The sequence below is a fragment of the Ruditapes philippinarum genome, unplaced genomic scaffold (genome assembly GCF_026571515.1).
Source record: "Ruditapes philippinarum isolate M1 unplaced genomic scaffold, ASM2657151v2 ctg5914_1_1_1_1, whole genome shotgun sequence".
Classification (NCBI taxonomy): Eukaryota; Metazoa; Mollusca; class Bivalvia; order Venerida; family Veneridae; genus Ruditapes; species Ruditapes philippinarum.
In genome coordinates this window covers 97786-124528 of record NW_026864090.1, presented here as the reverse complement: position 1 = coordinate 124528, position 26743 = coordinate 97786, and the positions used below count along the sequence as shown (strand labels likewise).

The 26743-nt window shown below is 34.5% G+C and overlaps 1 protein-coding gene across 1 annotated transcript in view; it reads left to right on the top strand.

Moving 5' to 3' along the window:
• Positions 1-24408, top strand: part of LOC132724397 (uncharacterized) — a 52012-nt gene extending 27604 nt beyond the window's left edge. Inside the window, exons 4-5 of the mRNA XM_060709251.1 lie at positions 11726-14540; positions 24089-24408. Of these exons, the coding sequence (XP_060565234.1) occupies positions 11726-14346 (2621 nt within the window). The 3' untranslated portion in view covers positions 14347-14540; positions 24089-24408. The remainder of the gene's footprint in view (positions 1-11725; positions 14541-24088) is intronic.
• The last annotated feature ends 2335 nt before the right edge of the window (positions 24409-26743 follow it).

Genomic DNA, 26743 nt, shown 5'->3' with positions numbered 1-26743 from the left:
ATGAAACATCTTCTAGTGAGTGTCTACCAAGTTTGTTCAATATAAAGCCCTGGGGTCAAAATTGGCCCCGCCCCAGAGGGTCATGGATTTTCCCTATATGCATATAGTAAAAACCTAAAAAAATCTTCTTGAAAAAACCCAAATAGCTAGAGTTTAGATATTAAGCATGAAACATCTTCTAGTGAGTGTCTACCAAGTTTGTTCAAATAAAAGCCCTTGGGTCAAAATTGGCCCCGCCCCAGGGGGTCTTTAATTTTCCCTATATGCATATAGTAAAAACTTTAAAATCTTCTTTGAAAAAACCCAAATAGATAGAGTTTAGATATTAAGCATGAAACATCTTCTAATGAGTGTCTACATAGTTTGTTCAAATAAAAGCTCTGGGGTCAAAATTTGCCCCGCCCCAGGGAGTCATTGATTTTCCCTATATGCATATAGTAAAAACTTTAAAAAATCTTCTTTTAAAGAACTCAAAGAGCTAGAACTTAGATATTTAGCATGAAACATGTTCTAATTGAGTGTCTACCAAGTTTGTTCAAATAAAAGCCCTGGGGTCAAAATTGGCCCCGCCCCGGGGGTCATTCATTTTCCTTATATGTATATAGCAAAAACTTAAAAAATCTTCTTTGAAAAAACCCAAATAGCTGGAGTTTAGATATTAAGCATGAAACATCTTCTAGTGAGTGTCTACAAAGTTTGTTCAAATAAAAGCCCTGGAGTCAAAATTGGCCCCGCCCCGGGTGTTATTGATTTTCCTTATATTTGTATAGCTAAAACCTAAAAATCTTCTTTGAAAAAACCCAAATAGCTAGAGTTTAGATATTAAGCATGAAACATCTTCTAGTAATTGTCTACAAAGTTTGTTCAAATAAAAGTCCTGGGGTCAAAATTGGCCCCGCCCCAGGGGTGTCATTGGTTTTAGCTATATGTGTATAGTAAAAACTTTAAAAAATCCTCTTTTAAAAAAATCCAATGAGATAGAGATTAGATGTTTAGCATGAAACATCTTCTTATGGGTGTCTACCAAGTTTGTTCAAATAAAAGCCCTTGGGTTAATATTGGCCCTGCCAAGGGGAGGGGGCGGAAGGTGGGGGTAGATTTTAGTTTTTCATTATATGTGTGAAGTAAAAACTTAAAATCGTGAAACATCTTCTAATGGGTGTCTTCCAAGTTTGTTCAAATAAAAGCCCTGGGGTTTAAACTGGCCCCCTCCTGGTGCCTTTATACAGGTGAGCGACCTCAGGGCCATCATAGCCCTCTTGTTTTGAATTAGCCTTATTTCGTGTAATATGTTTTGGTGCAGTGAACTTTATTTTAAGAATATTATTTATACGAGGGTTGTCCCAATATTATATGACAAGATTGATTAAAAGCTAAATGAAATAGGTACGAATTTGATATTTTAATATGTTATAACCCCATATAATTGAAACATTTTCACAAATTTACATAGAAAAATATCAACAAACAACAAAAATATGCCATCAACACCATGGCAACTATCTGATTCGCGGCGCACGTTAAACATCAAAGGCGACGTTAAATCTATATCAGACGCCTTTCTCAAATACTCTCAATGGCTTTCTAAGCAATAATGGTACCCATAAATGGTCAATTACAGATTTAAATCGTGTGGTTATTAATGTCTGTTGCATGTTTGGATGGCATACATTAATTTTTGCTATACACGAACTTCCGGTCTCCTTGCACCTGCTTTTAGCTGTAGGAAATAGGCGACGAAGATCGGTCTTCCTATCCGTGTTTTCCTTATTTTCGCTTTTTGTAGCGCAAAACTCTGGTTCCGTTCATGCCTTTAGTTAACAAATGCTCAGGAAATGTTGCTAAACTGTTCTATTTGGTATAATTGTTAAAAATCGTAACATGTGTCATCTCGAAATAGTCATGAAACCTGAGTTACCTGTACACTGCGCCGCAAATTCTTAGAACGTCGCCATTTTAACTTTCCTATTTTATATGAGATATTTTCATTTATTCGTATCTTTTTCGTTTCTTAATTTATTTAACTAAAATTTTCTGAGATGATGTAAACACAGCAGCAGAGGAAGTCAACATGACATTGTGCAGACACATCATCAGATATTTGAAATATACGTAATTAATTTAGCCTATTCATAACAAAATGCAAATTATTTCACGTGCGCCGGCAACTCAACCCATGGTCGTTAATATTGAAAATTTCTAATAAACTAGAGTAAATATTTTGTAAATGATTTGTTGTAATGTTAAATAATAAAATTAACGGTTATATGTGTAAATTATTTTCTATTGGCGTTAAAAATGAACCGTCTATAAAATTTGTCACGGACTTTTGGGACAACCCTCGTATTATCATTTTCTTAAACTGTGCATGTTTTTCTTTCAATATATTTTTTTGTCTCTCTCTTTGTTGTTCCAATTGATGTTTTTTTATCTCAACTGAACACAAAGTGGTCAAGGTGAGGTATAGTGATGGGGCTATGTCCGGCGTCCGTCTACGTGCGTTGTCAACAATTGGGTTGTTAAAATTCTAGCAGTCAGAGTTTTGATTGGATCATCATCAAACTTTGTCAGAATGTTTGTCTCAATGAAATACAGATCGAGTTTGAAGATGGGTTATCTCGGGTCAAAAACTAGGTCACAGGAGCTAAAAATAGAAAAAGCTTGTTAACATTCTAGAGGCTGCAGTTTTCATCCAAATATTCTGGAAATTTGTCAGGAAGGTTGTTTTGATGATTTCTAGTTCAAGTTCGAAGATGGGTCATCTCCGATCAAAAACTAGGTCACAGGAGCTAAAAATAGAAAAAGCTTGTTAACACTCTAACAATTGGGTTGTTAACAGTCTAGCAGTCACAGTTTTAATTGGATCATCATCAAACTTTGTCAGAATGTTTGTCTCAATGAAATACAGATCGAGTTCGAAGATGGGTTATCTCGGGTTAAAAACTAGGTCACAGGAGCTAAAAATAGAAAAAGCTTGTTTACACTCTAGAGGCTGCAGTTTTCATCCAAATATTCTGGAAATTTGTCAGGAATGTTGTTTTGATGATTTCTAGTTCAAGTTCGAAGATGGGTCATCTCCAGTCAAAAACTAGGTCACAGGAGCTAAAAATAGAAAAAACTTGTTAACACTCTTGTGGCTGCAGTTTTCATCTAAACATTCTGGAAATTTGTCAAGAAGGTTGTTTTGATGATATCTAAGTCAAGTTTGAAGATAGCTAATCTCCGGTCAAAAACTAGGTGACATGATCTTAAAATAGAAAAGCTTGTTAACACATTAGGGGCTGCAGTTTTCATCCAAATATTCTGGAAGTTTGTCAGGAAGGTTGTTTTGATGATTTTTAGGTCAAGTTCGAAGATGGGTCATCTCCGGTCAAAAACTAGGTCACAGGAGCTAAAAATAGAAAAAGCTTGTAAACACTAGTGGCTGCAGTATTGATTCAAATATTCTGGAAATTTGTCAGGAATGTTGTTTTGATGATTTCTGGGTCTAGTTCGAAGATGGGTCATCTCAGGTCAAAAACTAGGTCACAGGAGCTAAAAATAGAAAAAGCTTGTTTACACTCTAGTGGCTGCAGTTTTCATCCAAATATTCTGGAAATTTGTCAGGAAGGTTGTTTCGATGATATCCAGGTCAAGTTCGAAGATGGGTCATCTCCGGTCAAAAACTAGGTCACAGGAGCTAAAAATAGAAAAAGCTTGTAAACACTCTAGTGGCAACAGTTTTGATTCAAATATTCTGGAAATTTGTCAGGAAGGTTGTTTATCCCAAATTCATCCAGAAGAGGACAAAAAAAAAAAAAAACATTAAAACACTCGTCAATATTTTTATAAAAATATTGACGAGTGTTTTAATGTTTTTTTTTATTGGTTTTTTTTTTTTTTTTTTTTTTTGGGGGGGGGTTGTTTTTTTTTTTAGAAAGAACAATATTTGAGAAATAAGTTATTTTTCAATACTTAAACTTTAAGTTTCAATGTATATACCTTTATAATAACATAAAGTAATTGACATACACAAAATCTAAACGCAAAATCATTGAAGCTGACGTAAGTTAACTGAACATATAATAATGTTCATTCCTTTAAATATATACGCAGTTCTAGTTGTAATTGATTCAAACGGTCTTGTACCATACTAGTAACATACTGTATTTGTACCATACTAGTAACATACTGTATTTGTTATATGTCCACAGCAGTTGTTTATCTTCTTAGGGTTGCTTTTTAAGTCACATCGAAACCTTTACTGGTACGCGGGACCTCAAGTGTCCCTGGGTGCATTATTTCAGGCACAAGCGGGCACCTTAGTAGTATCAAAAGCTAGTTCTTGTGAAAGAATCCAATGTCCCTGGCGGTATTCGAACTCTCTGGATGAACGGCAAGTGGTTCGAAGGCATACACTTAACAACACGGCATTGAGCTCTCTGTCCTGTAGTTGTTGCTTTATCTGATCTGTACAGTGGCAACATAACCGTAAGAGTTAAGGTCATATACTGCATTTGGATCGTAGAAAAAATCGCATTCCATCAGTAACTTTAAGTACTTGGATTAATTGTTTGTTAGCATAGATATATCGCTTCAAAGTATTGATGATAGGCTCTTTCCTTTTTGCATCAATTTTACAACTCAGAATTTACACAGCAACGATTCAACCAGATACGGTGGTACAAATGTGACATGTTTGTGTTTTCACGAGTGTGCACGAGATACTATTTTGTGGAAACGAGTTACTTAGTCGTGCCCACGAGATAGTTAAGTCGTGGGAACAAGAAACTATGTCGTGGCTACGAGTTACTAAGTCGTGGCCACGAGATAATTAAATCGTTGGAATCGTGGCCACAAGATAATATGTTGTGGGCACGTGTTACAAAGTCGTGGGCACGACATAATAAAGTCGTGGGAACGAAATGCAATGTCATGGCCACAAGATACTAAGTCCTGGGAACAAGATTAATAAGTAGTGTGGTGTGAACGAGATAATATGTCATGGCCATGAGTTACTTAGTCGTTGGCACGAGATAATTTAGTCGTGGGCACGATATACTATGTTGTGAGCACGATATACTATGTCGTGGCCACTAGTTACTAAGTAGTGAGAACTAGATAACTAACTAGATAACTATGACATTAATCTTTGAAGATACTGAAGATATCCACATTTAACATGATACATGTGTTAAGGATCATATGAGTGTTAAGGATCATATGAGAAAGTGACCTTCCAAGGCCCATAAATCAGACATTAATTTTGACTAAATTGCAGCCCTTTGTGATAGTGTTGTTATATGTTTCTGGTCCTTTGGGGGTGTTGAGAATTGAGTACGGCTCAAGCTGGTGCTAGGGTAGCGTGAATGATGTTGCACGTATTCATTATCCCTCATGTACAGGCTCAATCAAACCGAGTCTGCAATTCTCTTGTATTTTTGTTGTAATCAATGCTTCCGAGGGATCACTTTGTTTCCAGATTTTTATACTTCACAACAGCAGGCGTTAAGTGCTGTGTGGCAGCTGCAAAAAGTTGCCCCGTAATACTCTTCAGTGTTGTTATATTTTCTGGTCTTTCGGGATCATTGATGCCAGCACTATTAAGTGTCGAGAATTGAGTACCTCTCAAGTCGGTGCTAGGGGCGTGAGGGATGTTGCACGTATTCATTATCCCTCATGTACAGACGCAATCAAACCGAGTCTGCAATTCTCTTGTTATTTTGTTGTGATTAATGCTTCCGAGGGATCACTTTGTTTCCAAATTTGTACAACGGCCTGTTACACTTTTTATTTGATGACTTAAGAAGGGATAAATCTTTTGTTTATTTTATTTGCTAGGGACATTGCCCATGGACAGTAGATAGCATATAAGGATGTTTGATGTCAAGGTAACCATGACACTTCATGTTAAATCCTTGTCTGATGTACAATTTAGAAGGATCCAGCGTGGTTTATACATTGCACTTGATCAGTAGATGACATCGAATAATTTTGAGGTCACTGGGTTAAAAATTAGGATCACAATGACGCTAAATGTAAAATTATTGACCAATCAATAACTTGTATTTTTTAACGGCAGGTAAAGTAGGAGCATCCTTGTACTGTAGCACATGTCTAGTTAATTAGGAAAATTGATATAAATTGTGTAATCTGATTGGTTTTTACTCGTGCGCACGACTTATTTATCTGTCCCAACGACTTAGTAACTCGTGGCCACGACATAGTATCTCGTTCCCTTGACTTAATTATCTCATGCAGGCCTACGACTAAGTAACTCGTGCTCATGAGATAAATAAAACACACGCATTTAACCTTTGTGTCACCGTAACAAGATTATATTCGGTCGGTATTCTTTCTAATTCTTCAAAAAAAAAAAAAAAACAAAAAAAAAAAACAGAAAAACAAAAATTATTATGGAACGCCATAGCCGCCTCCTATATACATTCTAGTGTTGATGTAATTTTGATAAAAGATTGTTCTGTCGTTTGGATAGATGGTGCTATCGTTTTCATATATGGTGATGTCGGTTTGTTATAAAAGCGTATGTTGCTGTCATTTTATAGACGGTGCTGCGACTTTAATAATAGATGGTGATGTCGTTTCAATATATGGTGATGTCATATTGATAGATGGTGATGGAGTTTCGATATATTGTGATGTGGTTTTGATAGATGGTGATGTGGTTCTGCTTTATGGTGCTATGGTGTTATTAGATCAAATGCTGTTGTTTCGGTGAATGGTGAGGTCATTGGGAACCATATACATGGTAACAGAACCATATATGAAAATCACAGCACAATCTCTCAAAATAAAATCACTATATACCAAAATTACCAAAATGATAGCATAATCTATTAAGACCAGAGTACCATTTCTCCGAACCATATCACCATCTATTAAAACTACATGTCCTTCATCAAAATTACATGACCATATATCAAAATGGCATCGCCATTTATCAAAACCACAGCACAGTACATGAAAAGAGAGCACCATAACACTATAATGTAAGCAACATCTATCAAAACGACATCACCATTTCTCAAATAGAGACAAACAGAATCCCTAAAGAAAGCTCAACACGGCAAAATTGTAAAATGTTGCAGGCTCGGTTTGATCGAGTCTGTTCATGGACGGTACTGGAAAGTGCAAGTTACCGTCCACGCCCCCTAGCACCGGCTTAAGCAGAATTCAACATTTAGACACAAAATGTAGAAATTTTGAATTTGGAAACATCCGCAGATGTGTTCATACGGCAATTATCATGGAACCTTCAATGTGACACAGTAGTGTCATTCCATGAAAAGCCGCGTATGGTCCCCAAGTAAAAAAATGCGTGTGCCCTAAACGAGAAAACAATGGGCGAAACTAAATAGTACCACAGTAAGCAACAGTACCATCTATCTAAAGGACTGTACCATAAACCAAAACTACTTCACCATATATCATCACCACGTCACTTTATATGAAAACGACATCACCATCTATCAAAACCATAATAGCACCAGACATCTATAAAAGCAATTGTAATTACTATTTATCATAATAACGGCAACATTTATCTAAAAGATGCCACCACTTTAGAAATGTGTATAAACTCGGTTCCTATGGTATCACGGGTTCTATGATATCACGGTATTTACATTTTCTGCAACTACTAGTAAAAGCAACATATTACATAGCCCAACAAATTATGCAATTAGGAGCTTTTTATTATATAGACGATGGCCGCCCCGCGTAAATACCAACATCTGTGTAGGTGGCTTGGTCTTGCAGTCTAATTATTCAGATAACATATGACAATGCTATTTTTTTGAAACTGTCTCATAAAATTACACAGCACCTACCACTTAATTCAATCTTGTATTGAATCTTGTTATTGTATCTTGTTATCATGAACAGGCTCAATCAAACCGAGCCTGCAACATTTTCAATTTTGTCGTGTTGGGCTTTCTTTAGGGATTCTGTATTTATCTATTTTATGGTCACATCCGTGTTATTTGTGCCGTGTGGCGGCTGTAAAAAGTCTCCCCGTACATTTAATCAATGATGTTATATTTTCGATCCTTAAGGATTGTTCAGCACGACATTATTTTTGTGCTTGTGGTATTTTTAGTTTTCAACTTTTCGGCATTTTCTAGTTGGGTGGTTCCAATATTCCTACTTGAATAATGTTGAATCACCCTTAGGATATGTTGCCTGCTTTTTAAATTTGTCTTTTGACGTCTTATCTGTGATATGCAGGCTTCATTACCTCTGATCCCCTTTCAAAATTCCATTTTATTTAGTTCCGCCCATTGTTTTCTCGTTTAGGGCACACGCTTTTTATTACTTGGGGACCATACGCCGCTTTTCATGGAATGGCACGGTAGTGTCACATTGAAGGTTCCATGATAACCGCCATATGAACACATCTGCGGATGTTTCTAAATTCAAAATTTTACCATTTCATGTTTAAATGTTGAATTCTGCTTAAGCCGGTGCTAGGGGGCGTGGACGGTAAATTGCACTTTCCAGTACCGATGAACAGGCTCAATCAAACCGAGCCTGCAACATTTTCAATTTTGTCGTGTTGGGCTTTCTTTAGGGATTCTGTATTTATCTATTTTGTGAATAATGAATATTTGGGGAAATTAAAATCTCCATATTTGACTACCATATCCCTTAATTGTTACTATGTAATAATCCAATATACTGGCATGTCATCTATTCGTATAGCTTGAATTTAATAGTAAGTTAACTGTTGGAAGTTTTCCATAACTTAATTTGAAGATTTTTACCCATCTGTCCTTTAATACTTCATACTTGCATTTTTTGGATAAAAGACCGTGATGCCATAGTAACCTTTTCTGAAATCACCCAAAATGGCAATCGCAACTTTTCGGCCCTTTCCGTCAATCTTCGGATAAGGACCTCGAACACAATTGTATGAATACGGTATTTCGTTCGAACTTACGCTAAAAAACTAAACATGTAACAATTAGTATTTTATAATGCTGGGAGTTGTTGACAAGATTATTTTCAATATTGGAAAGTATATAAAATAGATTAAAAGCAGAATCCCTAAAGAAAGCCCAACACGGCAAAATTGAAAATGTTGCAGGCTCGGTTTGATTGAGCCTGTTCATGGACGGTACTGGAAAGTGAAAGTAAACCGTCCACGCCCCCTAGCACCGGCTTAAGCAGAATTCAACATTTAAACATGAAATGGTAAAATTTTGAATTTAGAAACATCCGCAGATGTGTTCATACGGCGGTTATCATGGAACCTTCAATGTGACACTTCCGTGCCATTCCATGAAAAGCGGCGTATGGTCCCCAAGTAATGAAAAGCGTGTGCCCTAAACGAGAAAACAATGGGCGGAACTAAATAAAATGGAATTTTGAAAGGGGATCAGAGGTTATGAAGCCTGCGTATCACAGATAAGACGTCAAAAGACAAATTTAAAAAGCAGGCAACATATCCTAGGGGTGATTCAACATTATTCAAGGAGGAATATTGGAACCACCCAACTAGAAAATGCCGAAAAATTGAAACTAAAAATACCACAAGCACAACAATAATGTCGTGCTGAACGATCTTCAAGGATCGAAAGTATAATATCATTGATTAAATGTACGGGGAGACTTTTTACAGCCGCCACACGGCACAAATAACACGGATGTGATAAAAGTCCACCTATTAAAATAAGCGAATTCATAGAAACAAAAGCAAATAATACATAATTTTTATATTTATTATGCTCCCCGAAAAATTTCGGGGGAGCATGTAGTCGGCGCCTTGTCCGTTTGTCCGTCTGTCCGTCCGTTGTCTTGTCCGGAGCATAACTTGAAAACCCTTGGAGATAATTTGTTGAAACTTCATACAGTGGTAGAGGGCATTGAGGGGGAGTGCAGTGTCAAAGAACCATAACTCTATTTTGCCCAGTTTTTGAATTATCTCCCCTTATAGAAAAATCTTGTCCAGGGCATAACTCTAAAACTATAAGAGATATCAACATGAAACTTTGTAGGTGAATAGATCTCAATGGGGAAATGTGCAGTGCATAAGAACAATAAGTCTGTGAAGCCTCATTTTTGAATTATCTCCCCGTTTAGAAAAATTTTGTCCAGGACATAGCTGTAAAACTATAAATGATATGAACATGAAACTTTGTAGGTAGATATATCTCAATGGGTAGATGTGCAGTGCACCAGAATCATAACTCTGCCTTGCCTTATTTTGGAATTATTGCACTTTGAACTTTTTCAAGGGACATAACTCTGAAACTACAAGAGGTGTACTTTCCTGTGTCCAAAACCTATTCGGGGAGCATCACCCGGCTAAAACCGGGCTCTTGTTATGATGGTTGTAGAAACCGAAAGTAAAGAATGCCAACATGTTGACATTTAGTCGGATTTGTTTAAACACATCTGCGGATGTTTCAAAATTCTTAATTTTACCAGTTCATGTTAAATGTTGAATTCTGCTTAAGCCGGTGCTAGGGGGCGTGGACGGTAGTTTGCACTTGACAGTACCGTCAATGAACAGGCTCAATCACACCGAGTCTGCAACATTTTCTTTTTTGCCGCGTTGCATGAGCTTTCTTTGGGGATTCTTATTTCACTCTATTTTGTTATTAAAATTGTACACCAGTGGGTATTTTGAAATTCAAAATGATTGTCATACATATTTTAAATCATAATTGTACCAAAAGAAACTTTATTTTTCTCTGGATGTCAAATTTAGAAAATAACATTCTCTGTTTCTGTTTACATCTGAAACAACGTGGTAAAACTGCTTTCAGTCCGATTTTACTCCGAGGTTATATTGTACGTAATTGATTGTATAGCCGAGAATGTTCCGATTGCCAAAGTGGCAGACTATAGAAATAGTTTTAAAAATAAAAGACAATTTAATTGAATATCTTGAAATAGAATTTTACAAACAGTTTTTGAAAAGGATCACTTATTAAAAAAGAGGATGAATCTTATTCATGTATGATTTTTATATTTTTCCCCGATAAATGTTAAGTACCGTAAGCAGTTATGGCGCTCCATAGATATATTTTGCCAGTCCATAACACCTGGTTACTATTTATAGTTTAATGTTTATTACAGTTAAGTCAGTGCATTTCAAATTTAATAATGACCGAGGCGACCAAAAGTTGACTTTTTGTTATAGAAAGTTTGCATAGAGAAAAAATATAAAGTGAGATGCTCAGTGAATTCAGTAAAAAGGTATACTTGAGACATTTTGTATGAATTTCACTTATATATTTCGTACAAATTATTAAAAAAGTTTGTTCGTCTGCTATTGTAGTAGTCTTAATATTTCGACGGCAAGACAGACCGATTTTATAATCTGATATTTCATAGATGTCTCTCTAAGTAAGGGCGACCATCGTCTATATGAAAAAAAAGCCCTAAAGCGCACAATTTGTTGGGCTACTATTGTAGTTGAAAAAAAAGCAGAGGAATACAATTTTTATCAATTTCAACATTTTTTGTATGTCCTATAATTTATTTTAGAAACTAATATAATGTTAAGGAATAGTTTAAAAAACAACATTTTTTAACATTTTGTTTCTGAATGATTTCTGTTTGCTTTTCTTTTCTTTATTAGTGAGGCTAATTGTATTTTGATATACATGTTTTATAATATACATGTACACACTGACACCATTCCAATTAATAAGTCATATCAATGTTTGTTATATTTCAACACCTGAATTAATAATAATGTCAATTATTTCTTTTTCAGAACTGAGGGATGAACTAATTACATGGTACAACACCAATCAGAGTACAGTTCCTCTTTCACCACTCACAGATGATTCCCATACCCCTTTAGCCGGGTTCTACATTATGCCAGAAATGGACATACAGACTTATCTGCCAGGTGGAAGGAAAGAAACAACTAGAGTCAGGTCGTTACAGGAACTGTTTACTCCCAGTAAAACGTTTTCACAGGAAATATATTTATCAGCGGCCGCTGGATTTGGGAAAACTTCTTTTTCAAAATATTTCGCCATCACATGGTGTCAAGCTCATAAAAATGATGAAAACTATAAGCATTTTAAAGAAGAAGAGTTAAAGGCATTATATGGCTTTGAGTTGTTATTTCTGGTGCTATTGAGGGATTCAACTAAAGTATGTGATGTCGACGACATGATTGAACAACAAGTCATACAATATCTTTCGTGCTCATCTTCAATGCCTAAAGGTCTTTTAAAGGACATTTTACATGATGAAAAGTGTCTTGTTATATTGGATGGACTAGATGAATGGACTCATCCTGACAACGATTGTACAAGACTTCCAAAAAGTATTCCTCATCGATATGCACGTGAAAAGTGTGTAATCTTAACAACGACCCGCCCATGGAAGCTTGGAATGTCAAACTTGAAGACTAATCAAATAGACAAAACAGTAGAGCTAGTTAAACTAGATAAACACAATATTAGACAGTTTTACCTGAACGCAATGAAAACATTGAAAGGCAACATTGAAGAAGAAAAACTGATCAATGAAGTTTGTAGATTTGAAGAAGCAATCAGTGACCATGACCTTGATGATATGGAATCCACCCCTCTCCTGTTGCTATATCTTATATGTTCATGGATTGCTAAAATTCCAATAGGAAATTCAGCAGTAGAATTATATACAGGCATTATTCAACTCCTTCTATCTAGAACAGAAAAGTTACATGGAAAGTTTCATTCATCATGTGAAAAGTCTCTACTTTATATTCCTGATTGTTTCACAAAACATCAACATTTCTATAGCTACTACACGTTTCTGGTGACCATTGGGAAACTAGCTTTTTATACATTGTTCAATAAGAAAAAGGAGCACACATTAGTTTTTGATAAAAATGTTGCTAATAAATATCTTAACGAAGAAGATTTGAAATCGAGCTGTCTATCAGGAATACTATCAGAAAGTAAAGTGAAAACATTAATAAATGAAAGTTTTAAAATTTCATTTTCACATAAAACAGTGCAAGAATACTTTTCAGCATTATTTATAAGTTTTCAAAATACAAATGAGGTTCAGAAAATCATATTTGAAGTGTGCAACTGTTTAAAAAATACTCTAGACATGTCAAAAGTGTTTGTCTTTATTAGTGGCATGAACCCTAAATTAATGTCAACAATATCAAGTGATTTAATGCCTGTGATAAACAATGATGACAAAACAAGCAAATACAGAACTATGACAGATTATGATTACATTTACATTAAGCCATTACAAGACATACAAGACATGTACATTTCTTGTAGCAAAGAAAGAAAGGAAACCAAAGACCTCAAATTGTGTTTACAAGATTTCATCATTAATGAAAATTGTCAACAAAAAAACTACTTCAGACAATTACAATATTTGTGTCAACAAAATAAAGAAAACATAAAATCAATAATGATAGATAATAAAGATATTTGTAGTCTACAAGAAATTATCAATTTGTTTACACTCTCTGACCTTCCACATATAGAGAAATTATTCTATATAGGTGAAATTGTAGAAGAGGAAATAATGAGCTTGTTATTGAACCCTTTAAAATGTTTAAATGTGATATCACGTAAATGGGAAAATCATGACTTTGTAAGAAAATATTGCCAGCTGACTGCAGAGATAAATGGAGGACTGGTGAAATTACAACACCTGGAGTGTTTATCGATAAGCTGTTTCACTATGACCCACATGGTAATGAAGACATTGTTAAATTTCCTCAATAGTAAAAAATCAATGAAAGAAATAAGATTGTACAGTTTTCACTGTAGTGATCATGGTACTTCATGTAGGGGATTCAACCTTGACCTGTCTCAACATTCACAACTAAGATGTTTAGGATTGGACAATATACCTGTGTCACAGTTAAACATGGATGTATCGTTGTTAGAGGAATGTACTGTAGGTATATTATATAAACCTGGTGTTGTGTCATCTTATCTCAGTCAACTACCAGCAGCAAGTAAACTACAAACATTTATGTGTAATGATCTAGAATCTTCCAGTGACATAGAAACACTGTTACAAACATTATCATTGTTATATCATGTGAAAGTTGTTGTGTTGAGGAGAATCAATCTAGGTGAAAGATCATTAACACTGTCACCTCAAATGAGCAATATTGAAGGTGTTGCCTTGATGGATATAACAATGTCTTGTTCAGTGTTACATGATATCATTACTGTTATAAACAAACTACCACATGCAGTGACAGTACTTATGAGAGGTTGTGATATAAAACCAGAAACAGAATTTGAAAACTTTAAAACATTTATAAAACAATCAAACAATTTTGTGGTCACCAGTGATGGCACCTTGATGCCTGAAGAGTACCTGTTTGTGTTTAAAACAACAACAAGTACTGAGTAACCTTAAATGAACTTGGGAGAAACAATTTATAGATAGATTTTGAGACAAGTGACAGGTGAAATAGACATCATTTTTTATTATGAATCAAATATTTACTGCAGTATTGTAGATTGATAAATGTGCACACATAAATAGACATCTTGGATTATTTTCTGGAAGTGTTATGGATGGACTGATGTTTCTGTATATAAAAAGTAAGTTAGTTTTTTTTTATCTATTTTGTTTTTTTAATATAGATCTAGATTATTATTTTGAACTTGGTTCACTTTTAAGTAGCAACAATAAATTAATTATTTTAAAGTTTACCTTTTCTTAATAATTCAAACTCCGTAGTTTTTCTTTAATCTTCAGGAATACAGTACTGTACATGACAACATGTATATTTGTAATGTCATCCTTCTGGATTCATTGCCTAAATATTATACTATGCTCCTCTTAGTTCACAGTACTTAACACTTTAAAACAGTAAAGAACACAAACAATAAACTTACACTACAAAAACTGTCATAAACTGTATCATTTAGTCATTTTTCTGCTATATGACACAAGGAAACTACAATATATTTAATCAAAATTAGTTTTAATTTGTCAGATGTAAACCGTGTGTCGGCCATTTTGAAAACAGTATGTCATCATTTACCTCGCGGTAATGGTGTTTTATTTCAGTTTTTTCATATTTCAATTAAAATTTCTTTAAATTATTTTGCATAATTTTAAATATTAAAAGTAACTTTACAAATGTAACTCAAAATTTTATTTTTTTTCAACAAACAAGAACATTTAGAAAATGATGATTGTTTCAGACTTATGCACAAATTTTATGGACTATTGTTGTTTTTTGCAGAAGTTTGTAAAATGTTGTTCAGTTTTACGTAAAAATCTATAGATTTAAATTCTTTTGCACAAAAACTTTGTTGTTAAGGTGTTTGAATAAAATATGTCAATTCTGACCAATTGTGTCAATGGTCACATGAAAATATGCCACTCTACCGTGAGATAAGTGATGACGCGGAATCAGTGATGTTGAGTATATTATGAAATGATATCTTAATTAACTTTTTAGCTCACCTGAGCATATGCTCAGGGTGAGCTATTAGGATCACTCTTCGTCCGTCGTCCGTCGTACGTCGTCCGTTGTCCGTGCACACTTTTAAAACGACATCTCCTCTGAAACCATAAGGCAGATCATAATGAAACTTCACAGGGATGTTCCTTGTGTGAAGCCTTAATAAAGTTGTTCAAAGAATTCCATTCCATGCAGAACTCTGGTTGCCATGGCAGCCAAAAGAAAAAAAACTTTAAATATCTTCTTTTAAAAATCCAAAGAGCTAGAGCTTAGATATTTGGCATGAAACATCTTCTAGTGAGTGTCTACCAAGTTTGTTCAAATAAAAGCCCTGGGGTCAAAACTGGCCCCGCCCCAGGGGTCATTGATTTTCCCTATATGCATATAGTAAAAACTTAAAAAATCTTCTTTTAAAGAAACCAAAGAGCTAGATGTCAGATATTTAGCATGAAACATCTTCTAATGGGTGTCTACAAAGTTTGTTCAAATAAAAGCCCTTAATTGGCCCCGCCCCAGGGGGTCATTGATTTTCCCTATATGCATATCTATAGTAAAAACTTAAAACAGTTTTCTTTTAAAGAATTCAAAGAGCTAGAGCTAAGATATTTAGCATGAAACATGTTCTAATGGATGTCTACCAAGTTCGTTCAAATAAGAGCCCTGGGGTCAAAATTGGCCCGGCCCGGGGGTCATTCATTTCTTTCTATGTTTATAACAAAAACTTAAAAGATCTTTTTTGAAAAATAAACAAATAGCTAGAGTTTAGATACTAAGCATGAAACATCTTCTAGTGAGTGTCTTCCAAGTTTGTTCAAATAAAAGCCCTTGGGTCAAAATTGGCCCCGCCCCGGGGGTCATTCATTTTCCTTATATGTGTATGACAAAAACTTACAAATTCTTCTTTGAAAAAAACTCAAATAGCTAGAGTTTAGATATGAAGCACGAAGCATCTTCTAGTGAGTGTCTACAAAGCTTGTTCAAATAAAAACCCTTGGGTCAAAATTGGCCCCGTCCCAGGGGACATTGATTTTCCTTATATGTGTATAGCAAAAACTTATAAATCTTCTTTGAAAAAACCTGAATAGCTAGAGTTCAGATATTAAGCATGAAACATTGTCTAGTAAGTGTCTACAAAGATTGTTCAAATAAAAGCCCGTGGGTCAAAACTGGCCCTGCCCCAGGTGTGTCATTGTTTTGAACTATATGTGTAAAAAATAAAACTTGAAAAAATCTTCTTTTAAAAAACCCAACAAGCTAGACCTTTATTTGAACAAACTTGGTTGACACCCATTAGAAGATGTTTCATGCTAAACATCTTCTAATTGGTGTCAACCAAGTTTGTTCAAATAAAAGCCCTGGGGTTTAAACTGGCCCCGCTCCGGGGGCCTATATACAGGTGAGCGACTTTAGAGCCATCATGGCCCTCTTGTTTAGCAATGGAAATTAATTAATTTATATTAATTTTTCCCATTATATATTTTAATGGGAGTCAAAAATTTTAGAAATAATTGAAATAGATCTATTTGCCAAATAATTTAAACATTAATTTATCAGGGAAGAATTATTTGTACATTTTTAGATTGAGAGGGGGGGGGGATAAGTTTCTTTTGAAGAAAGGGGTTTGCGGGTATGTCCTCCAGAGAAAAATTGTTGAATCTACATATCAAATGATGGCTTTTGGTGATTTCCAGGTGCAAATGTTTAATGTTTATTTTTCCAGAAATTTTCAATCTGAAACCAATCCAAGCCTGTCATATGCTATGCTATGCTATGCTATGCTATGCTATGCCATGCCATGCCATTGGATGCCATGCCATACCACATTCTACCCTACCCCTACCCCCTACCCTCACCACTATCCTACACTATACTGTACTATACTATGCTATATTATATACCATACTATACGATACAGTATACTATATACCATACGATACGATACTGTATACTATATACCCTGTTTATCTTTTCACTTTTGGGGGAAGGGGGTCAGTGCCCTTTTAAGGAGGAAATATGCAATAGGAGGGGGAAAGTTATTTGCTTTTTCTTGACATACGGATCTTAAATACAGACACGTCTCATATTAAACTTGTTGGGACACCGGGAGAAGCTCCACTAATACCTACCTGAGAATGATTTGTAAACACCCTTGCTTAACAGTCAGTGTTACAGGCATAAAAAAATAATTTTTCGATTTTTCGGCAGTTAGTTGCAAAAAATACATGATATTCATTGCAGGCAAATTCAGGCTGCGCTGTATAGGGGGAAATTTCGGCTTTGAGGGTGGGGGGGGGAACATACTATTTTGAGGGGGGAATGCCAGGGGCTGAATTTCGCCTAATATATTGGTGAAAAAAAACACTGATACCAAACTGTATACTATACTTGAAGAAACTATACTACATTATACTATACCATACCATACCATACCATATACCATACTATACAATACTATTCTATACTATATATACATGTACTAATTACCATACGATATGATACCCCACCCACCCCAACCACTATACTGTACTGTACTTAATACTATACTATATACTATATTATGCAATACTATGCTATATTATATACCATACTATATACCATACTATACGATACGGTATACATGTACTATATACCATACTATACGATACCATACCATACCATCTCATCCATACATTCCATCCCAACATCCCATCCTGTATTATACTTTACTACACTATAAACTTCACTATGCTACACTACACTATGCTATACTTAACAATATACTAATACTTATAAATACTATACTAATACTATACTGTACTAATACTGTACTAATATTGTACTGTACTGTACTGTACTGTTCTATACTATACTATACTATACTATACTATACTATACTATACTATACTATACATTAGTAACCCTTGCCTACCCTACCCTACCCCTACCCTTGCCCTACCACTACCCTTCCCATCCCACCCACCCACACCCCTGCCCCTCATCCTGTATTATACTAAACTACACTATAATTACTACACTTTGCTACGCTATGCTATACGATAACTTATAATGCTATACTTTACTATATACTATACTAAACTATACTATACTATACTATGCTATGCTATGCGATGGGATGCGATACGGTGCTGTGCTGTGCGGCACGGCACAGAACTCCACTAAACTACACTACACTACACTATACTATACTATACACTAGTAACCCTTGCCTACCCTACCCTACCCTCACCTACCCTACCCCTACCCTTTCCCTTACCCATACCCTTCCCTTACCACCCACCCACAACCCTGCCCCTTCCCCTAACACTATCCACAACCGGTCCACCCCACCCCACCCACTATACACTATACTGTACTATACCATACCAAACCATACCATACCATACCATCCCAACCAATCCCATCCCATCCCAACATCTCATCCTGTATTATACTATACTACACTATATACTTCACTTTGCTACGCTACGCTATACGATAGCTTATAATGCTATACTTTACTATATACTATACTAAACTTTACTATACTATGCTATGCTATGCTATGTGATGGGATGCGATATGGTGATGTGCTGTGCGTTGCGGCAAAGCACTGCACTGCACTCCACTCACTCAGCACTCCACTCCACTCCACTCCACTCCACTACACTACACTACACTATACTATACTATACACTAGTAACCCTTGCCTACCCTACCCTATACCCTACCTTTCCCTTACCCCTACCCTTCCACCCACACACACCCCTGCCCCTTCCCCTAACCCTAACCCACCCCACCCCAACCCACCCCACCCCACCCCAACCCACCCACTATACACTATACTGTACTGTACTATATACTAAACTATGTAATACTATGCTTTACTTTGCTATACTATATACCATACAATATACCATACTATACGATACAATAAACTATATACCATACTATATGAAACAATAAACTATATACCATACTACATACCATACTATATACCATACTATACGATACAATAAACTATATACCATTCTATATGATACAATTAACTATATACCATACAATATACCATACTATACGATACAATAAACTATATACCATACTACATACCATACTATACGATACTCTTTTATACTATACCATACCAAACCATACCATACCATACCATCCCAACCGATCCCATCCCAACATCTCATCCTGTATTATACTATACTACAGTACCACTTTATACTTCACTTTGCTACGCTACGCTATGCTATGCTATACTTTACTATATACTATACTAAACTATACTTAGGAAATAGATATCAATTCTGAGTGCATTGTTGTAGAATAATGCACGGTTTGAGTTCAAATGCGTAGTAATATAATCATGAAGGCCGATAGGCCTGAGTGATTAATTACAAAGCGTTTGAACGAAAAACGTGCATTATTATACAATAATGCACGAAGAATTAATATCTATTTCCATTCTAACACGTCAAGAAAAAATATAATTATTATTATAATGTTGGACTTTATGTTTGGTGGTTAAATTTGTTTACGCCTCAGAGTTTCCAATAGAAACGTTCTTTAAAGGCTGTTCCAGTGGTATGAAAAAAAACTATCGTTAAATCTTCCGTGTGTAGAAACATTTTGAGAATAACGAATTTTGAAAACGTTGATAAAACTTTGTTTGTTTATTTTATTTCACTCTATAATTTTTCAAGCGAAATAAAAATTATCAAAATTGAAATAAATGTAAAATTTAAATCGTTTGCGACATTAAAATAGCGTACTTGATTTGATTGTTTTGCACGTGCTGTTTGGCGCTGCATTGTGACGTCACGTAAACAATACTTTAAACGTCTGTATAGCGTTAACGACTGAATAAAAGATATTGGTGTTCGGATTCCTTTTCTTTCATTCTAGATAGTTTTCACAACAAAATTTGACAAAAAATTGTTTTTATTTATCAGATTTTTCAAACAAAATGGCACCCTCAATGTGAAAATACGCAGGGAGATAATAAGAACGGCGAGTGCATTGTTGTAGAATAATGCACGCTTCGGGCCTTCTTTTTTTACATAGAAAAATTTCCAATAGTGTTAGAATATACTATACTACACTATACTATGCTATACTATGCTATGCTATCCCATTCTATCCTATCCTATCCTATCCTTTGCTATTCTATGCTATGCTATGCTATGCTATCCTATGCTTTGCGATGCGATACGGTGCTGTGCGTTGCGGCACAGCACTGCACTGTACTGCGCTACACTACACTACACTACACTACACTACACTACACTACACTACACTACACTACACTACACTACACTACACTATACTATACTATACCCTAGTAGCCCTACCCTACCCTTCCCTTCCCTACCCTACCCTACCCTACTTCTACTTTACCCCTACCCCTACCCTACTCCTACTTTACCCCTACCCCTACCCTACCCTACCCACCCCTTCCCCTACCTTACCTCTACCCCCAACCAACCTCACAATACACTATTCTGTACTGTACTATACTATATACTATATTAGCAATACTATGTTATACTATGCTATACTATATCCCATACTATACTATACTATAACATACCATATTATACTATACTATACCATACCATCTCATCCCAACCCATCCAATCCCAACATGCCATCCCAACATGCCATCCTGTATTATACTATACTACACTATATATATATATATATATACACTTTGCTACGCTACGCTATGCTATGCTATGCTATGCTATACTTTACTTTACTTTATACTATACAATACCCTACCCTACCCCTACCCTACCCTACCCTTATACTATATACTATTCTATATACTATATTATGCAATACTATGCTATACTATATACCGGCATACTATACGATACTATAATATACCATACCAAACCATGCCGTACTAAACGATCCCATACCATCTCCTCCCAACCATCTCATCCAATCCCATCCCAACATCCCATCCTGTATAATAAACTGGCAGCACGAAATACTCAAATACACCCAAATATACCCAAATATAGCAATATTTATTTTTGTTTGTTTAAAATATAGATTATAATGAGAAATAAATAAATATTTACAAAATTATATGACTTAGTCTGCTATAACTTTCATTCATTCCGTTGAAATGGGCAGTTAAGATGTCATACTAATATTACTACACTATATACTTCACTATGCTACGCTATGCTATGCTATACTTTACTATATACTATACTATACCCTACCCCTACCCATTCTCCTACCCTACCCTTCCTACCCTTACCCCTACCACTACCCCTTCCCCTACCCTACCCTACCCCCACACCACCCACTATACACTATACTGTACTGTACTATACTATATACTATACTATGCAATACTATGCTATACTATATACCATATTATATACCATACTATACGATACTATTCTATACTATACCATACCAAACAATACCATACCATACCATCTCATCAAAGCTTTCGAGATTAGAAAAGAATCTACATTGCAATCTTAAAGAGTAATAAATATTTATATACTGTATAATTCTAAAGTTCCTTTCTGAACTTTCATATGTTCTTCTTTACATGTAAAAAACATTTTCCTATTTTCAAACTTTATTTGATACCTTTTAAATGTTCGATATGTTGTATCATGTTCGTTATTTTTTTTTCTTTTTCCTTGTTCTTTTCATATATAGTATTTTTATTATCCTCTTGTTAAAACAATTTATTATAGCAAAAACTAAAGGTAAACAAATCTTGATTATCGTTTACATTATAATTGACATGGTTATTTCCCTTGTACGCGTCATACTCGTCTTGTACTTTCGTTTTCGATACATGGCAATTTGTCTAATACTAATATGCATATTTGTTTGTGTGTCTCAATCTGATAATTCATATCTGACATAAAAGCATGTCATGCTTTAGAGTTTTAGTAGTAAAAATAATGGTCTTGTAATTTCATTTTCGATACAAGGCATTATGTTACATAATTATATGTTTATGTATACATTTGATACCAAATATTATAAATATTTATATATGAGCATATTATGATAAAACAAGTAAATATTTGATAACCATTGATGTTTAGTAAAAAGAACACATACAGAACAAGGTGACAAACCAAATAATCAAAGAGATAAATATGTATGAAATTATAATTGATATGAATTAAAATGTAAATGACTTCATATAGCTTTGATAATATATGAATGTAACAATATGTTGAAAGTGAGTAATACATGTATTATTATTCAATGACCGTCATTGTATTGTAATGTATTGTGTAATGTATTGTATTTCTGAGAATGTTGTAATTTTTATTTTGTGTCAGGTCAAGGGCTTATTAGCCTAAACCAGACTGTTGTTGTTTACATGTGGATTTTGAAATAAACTTCTTCTTCTTCTTCTTCTTCATCCCAACCCATCCCTCCTGTATTATACTATAGACTACACTATAAACTTCACTTTGCTACGCTAAGCTATGCTATTTTATGCTAAACTTTACTATATACTATACTATACTATACTAAGCTATACTAAGCTATACTATACTATACTATACTATACTATACTATACTATACTATACTATACTATACTATACTATACTATACTATAATATACTATACTATACTATACTATACTATACTATACTATATACTGTATTATACTACACTTTATAATACTGCATATTTGTAACGTCGCTTTTCTTTGGATAATTGTGACGTTTAAAAATTTTAAAACTATTTCACATAAATAATCACCATATTGAGACGACGTGTCGCGCGCAACATTTGGCTCGCTAGCTTGAAGGTCGAGGTCACAGCATGACCTTGCAGCAAAATCGTGTCTGGCCCATAACTTTGTTATATGAAGTCGGATTTTAAAACTTTTTTACAGAAATGATCACCATATTGAGACGACGTGTCGCGTGCAACATTTGGCTCGCTACCTTGAAGTTCATGGTCACAGCATGACCTTGCAGCAAAATCGTGTCTGGTCCATAACTTCGTTATTTCAAGTCGGATTTTATAACGTTTTCACAGAAATGATCAGCATATTGAGACGACGTGCCGCGCGCAACATTTGGGTCGCTTCTGTGAAGGCCAAGGTCACAGCATGACCTTGCAAGAAATCGTGTCCGGCATATAACTTCGTTATTTGAAGTCTGATTTTAAAAATATTTCACAGAAATGATCATCATAATGGGATGACATGCCATGCACAACATTTGGCTCGCTACCTTGAATTTCTTGTCAGAATTGACAATGTTAAAAATAAAAACTCACCTTTACCTATTACTGGCCTTGACTGTAAAGGTCAATTTATTGTTTTGCTTAAAATAAATTCTCATTACTTTGTGACTCAGTTATGGATTGGCTGCATTCTTGAACAAAATAATAATTATGACAATTAAATATAAACATGATGATTTATTCAAATGAAATTTTGACTTTAAAATGACCTGACTGGTAATGTCCTTGACCTTTGAAAGAACTTGACCATCAAGGTCATGTCAAAACTAATTTAACTTTGATAATTATAATGGTCAGTCTCATTGGATTCATACTTGGACACAACAACACTAAAACAGAAATAAAAAATGTTGAATGTGGTGGTGACTTGTTTTGAATCATAATGTCCTATTAAACATAAATTTTGATATTGATAGAAAAATATTCTTTCTATATTTCAGATCTTCCTCTTTATGAAGTCATACTTCATCAGCAGACACAATATCTATAAGTACAAACTTGAGATAGAAGACTGACACACCAAAAATAAAAAGAAAGATATGTTATACATCACTTGTTTATGTTAACTTTAAGCTTAAATTAATAGCAAAGAACACTGTGCATTTGTTAATTAGTATTATTACGAGTGGAGTGTCATTTATTTATAATATGTACATTCAATATTTTTAAATACCTTGCTATCTAGGAATTATATGTGATTTACCTGTGATAAACACCTACCTCAAGTTTAATAACTGTTGTCACCATATATTGTAGTTGCTTTAATTTCTATTTCACTAGTCCTTAGGTGGTTTTTCTTACAAACATGTATTCCTTTCTTTCATATAATTATGTCATGTAAAGTTAATATCACTTTCAGAACAGAACAGAACAGAACATATCTTATTCAGACTTGTACATAGTACATCATCTTCAACACATATATATATATATATATATATATATATATATATATATATATATATATATATATATATATATATATATATATATATATATATATATATATAACAACTAAATATTCTGCACATGATTAAAGCGTTTTGAAGCAATACAATTTTTGTTTTCATATAAACTGATCTATATACATATAACAGGAGAGTAAAAGCATATTAACAATACAACTTATCATATATAATAAACATAATGTAACGGACTCCATAAAATACAATTTGCATGTCACATTATTGTTCTACCATATTTATATTATTTCTATGTTTAAAAGCTTCTTTTAGAAACATTGCTAAATTACATACTTCTTTTTTGTCATTGCTGTTTAACAATTTATAAAATTTTAATACAGATGGTCTTTTATATATATTATCATTGACATACTTTACTCTAAGATTTCGATAACAAGGACATATACGAAGTGGTAAATATCTTCTATGTCATGTAAGTTAAAGTTTAAACAAATTCGTTCACGTCTAGGAAAAGTGGTCTTATTTTTAAAATACAAAATACCACTTGAGTAGCATTGTCAGGGTGTCTCCTTTCTTACTAGTCAATACAAAATACATGATTGTGGCAAGTTATGTGACTTATAATGACTTAAATTCCATTTTCCCCAAGTTATAGTTTTTTTATATGCCCGAAAGAATTTAATGTTATACCCCTTGATTTTGGGGTTACAAGGTCAAAGGTCACTATTAGCTAAATACTGAAAATGGTTTCCGGAGCATAACTTAAGTTCCATTTGACCCACAGTATTCAAACTTCATGGGATGATTGTCCATATTGAGTAGAAGACCCCTATTGATTTTGGGGTCACAAGGTCAAAGGTAAAGGTCACAATTAGCTTAATACTGAAAATAGTTGCCGGACCATAACTCAAGTTCCTTTTGGCCCACAGTATTCAAACTTCATAGGATGATTGTCCATATTGAGTAGAAGACCCCTATTGATTTTGGGGTCACAAGGTCAAAGGTCAAGGTCACTATTAGCCTAATATTGAAAATGGTTTCCGGACCATAACTAAAGTTCCATTTGGCCCACAGTATTCAAACTTCATAGGATGATTGTCCATATTGGTTTTGATTTTGGGATCACAAGGTCAAAGGTCAAGGTCCTATACGCTTAATACTGAAAATGGTTTCCGGACCATAACTTAAGTTCCATTTGGCCCACAGTATTCAAACTTCATAGGATGATTGTCCATATTGGGTAGAAGTCCCCAATTGATTTTGGGATCACAAGGTCAAAGGTCAAGGTCCTATAAGCTTAATACTGAAAATGGTTTCCGGACCATAACTAAAGTTCCATTTGGCCCACAGTATTCAAACTTCATAGGATGATTGTCTATATTGGGTAGAAGACCCCTATTGATTTTGGGGTCACAAAGTCAAAGATCAAGGTTACTATCACCTTTAAACTGGAAACAGTTTTCGTTCAACTACTCAAGTATTAATCAACCTACAGCTGTAAAATTTTATAGGATTAACAGCTTTATACCCCTGACGTCTTTTCGTCCATCCGTTGTAGCATTTTTACTTACAAGATAACAACTTGATGGTGGTGCTTTGAAAACAGCAACTGTATATATACATGAATGTTCTTCAGCTATAAAGGAGGATTGCTTTTTGAAGGAGGTAATACTGTATTTAATTGCCATGTCTTACAAATGCTTCATCCTTACTAAAAGAAAAAGTACTTTCGTGGATATAATGCTCCGCCTAGCGGTGCTCTTGTTCAGCACTTAGAATATGGATATGGTTAACCTAAACTGGCATAATATGGATATATCATTTTAAGTTCTATCTATACTAATTACTTTATAATTTTCTATACCTTTTTGTTGGGTTAAGGTTCACTTGGGTCAAGGTCAAGGTAACTGGTGTAATTGTTTAAGTTTTTTGTATATATTTGCCAGTACAACCTTTATTTTTGAATTGATGTTTTCACTTTTGATACAAATACAGTAATATGCCTAGGGAGACCATTTTCCTTCAGGTTAAGTTAGGGGTCATGAAGGACAAAGTCAAGATCACCAATGTCAAAAATAGATTTTAACAGTTTTACAAATGTACCTCTATAGACAAAATGAGTTATATATTTGGAAGGGACATTAATTGAGAAGTCTCTGTTGGGTCAATTCC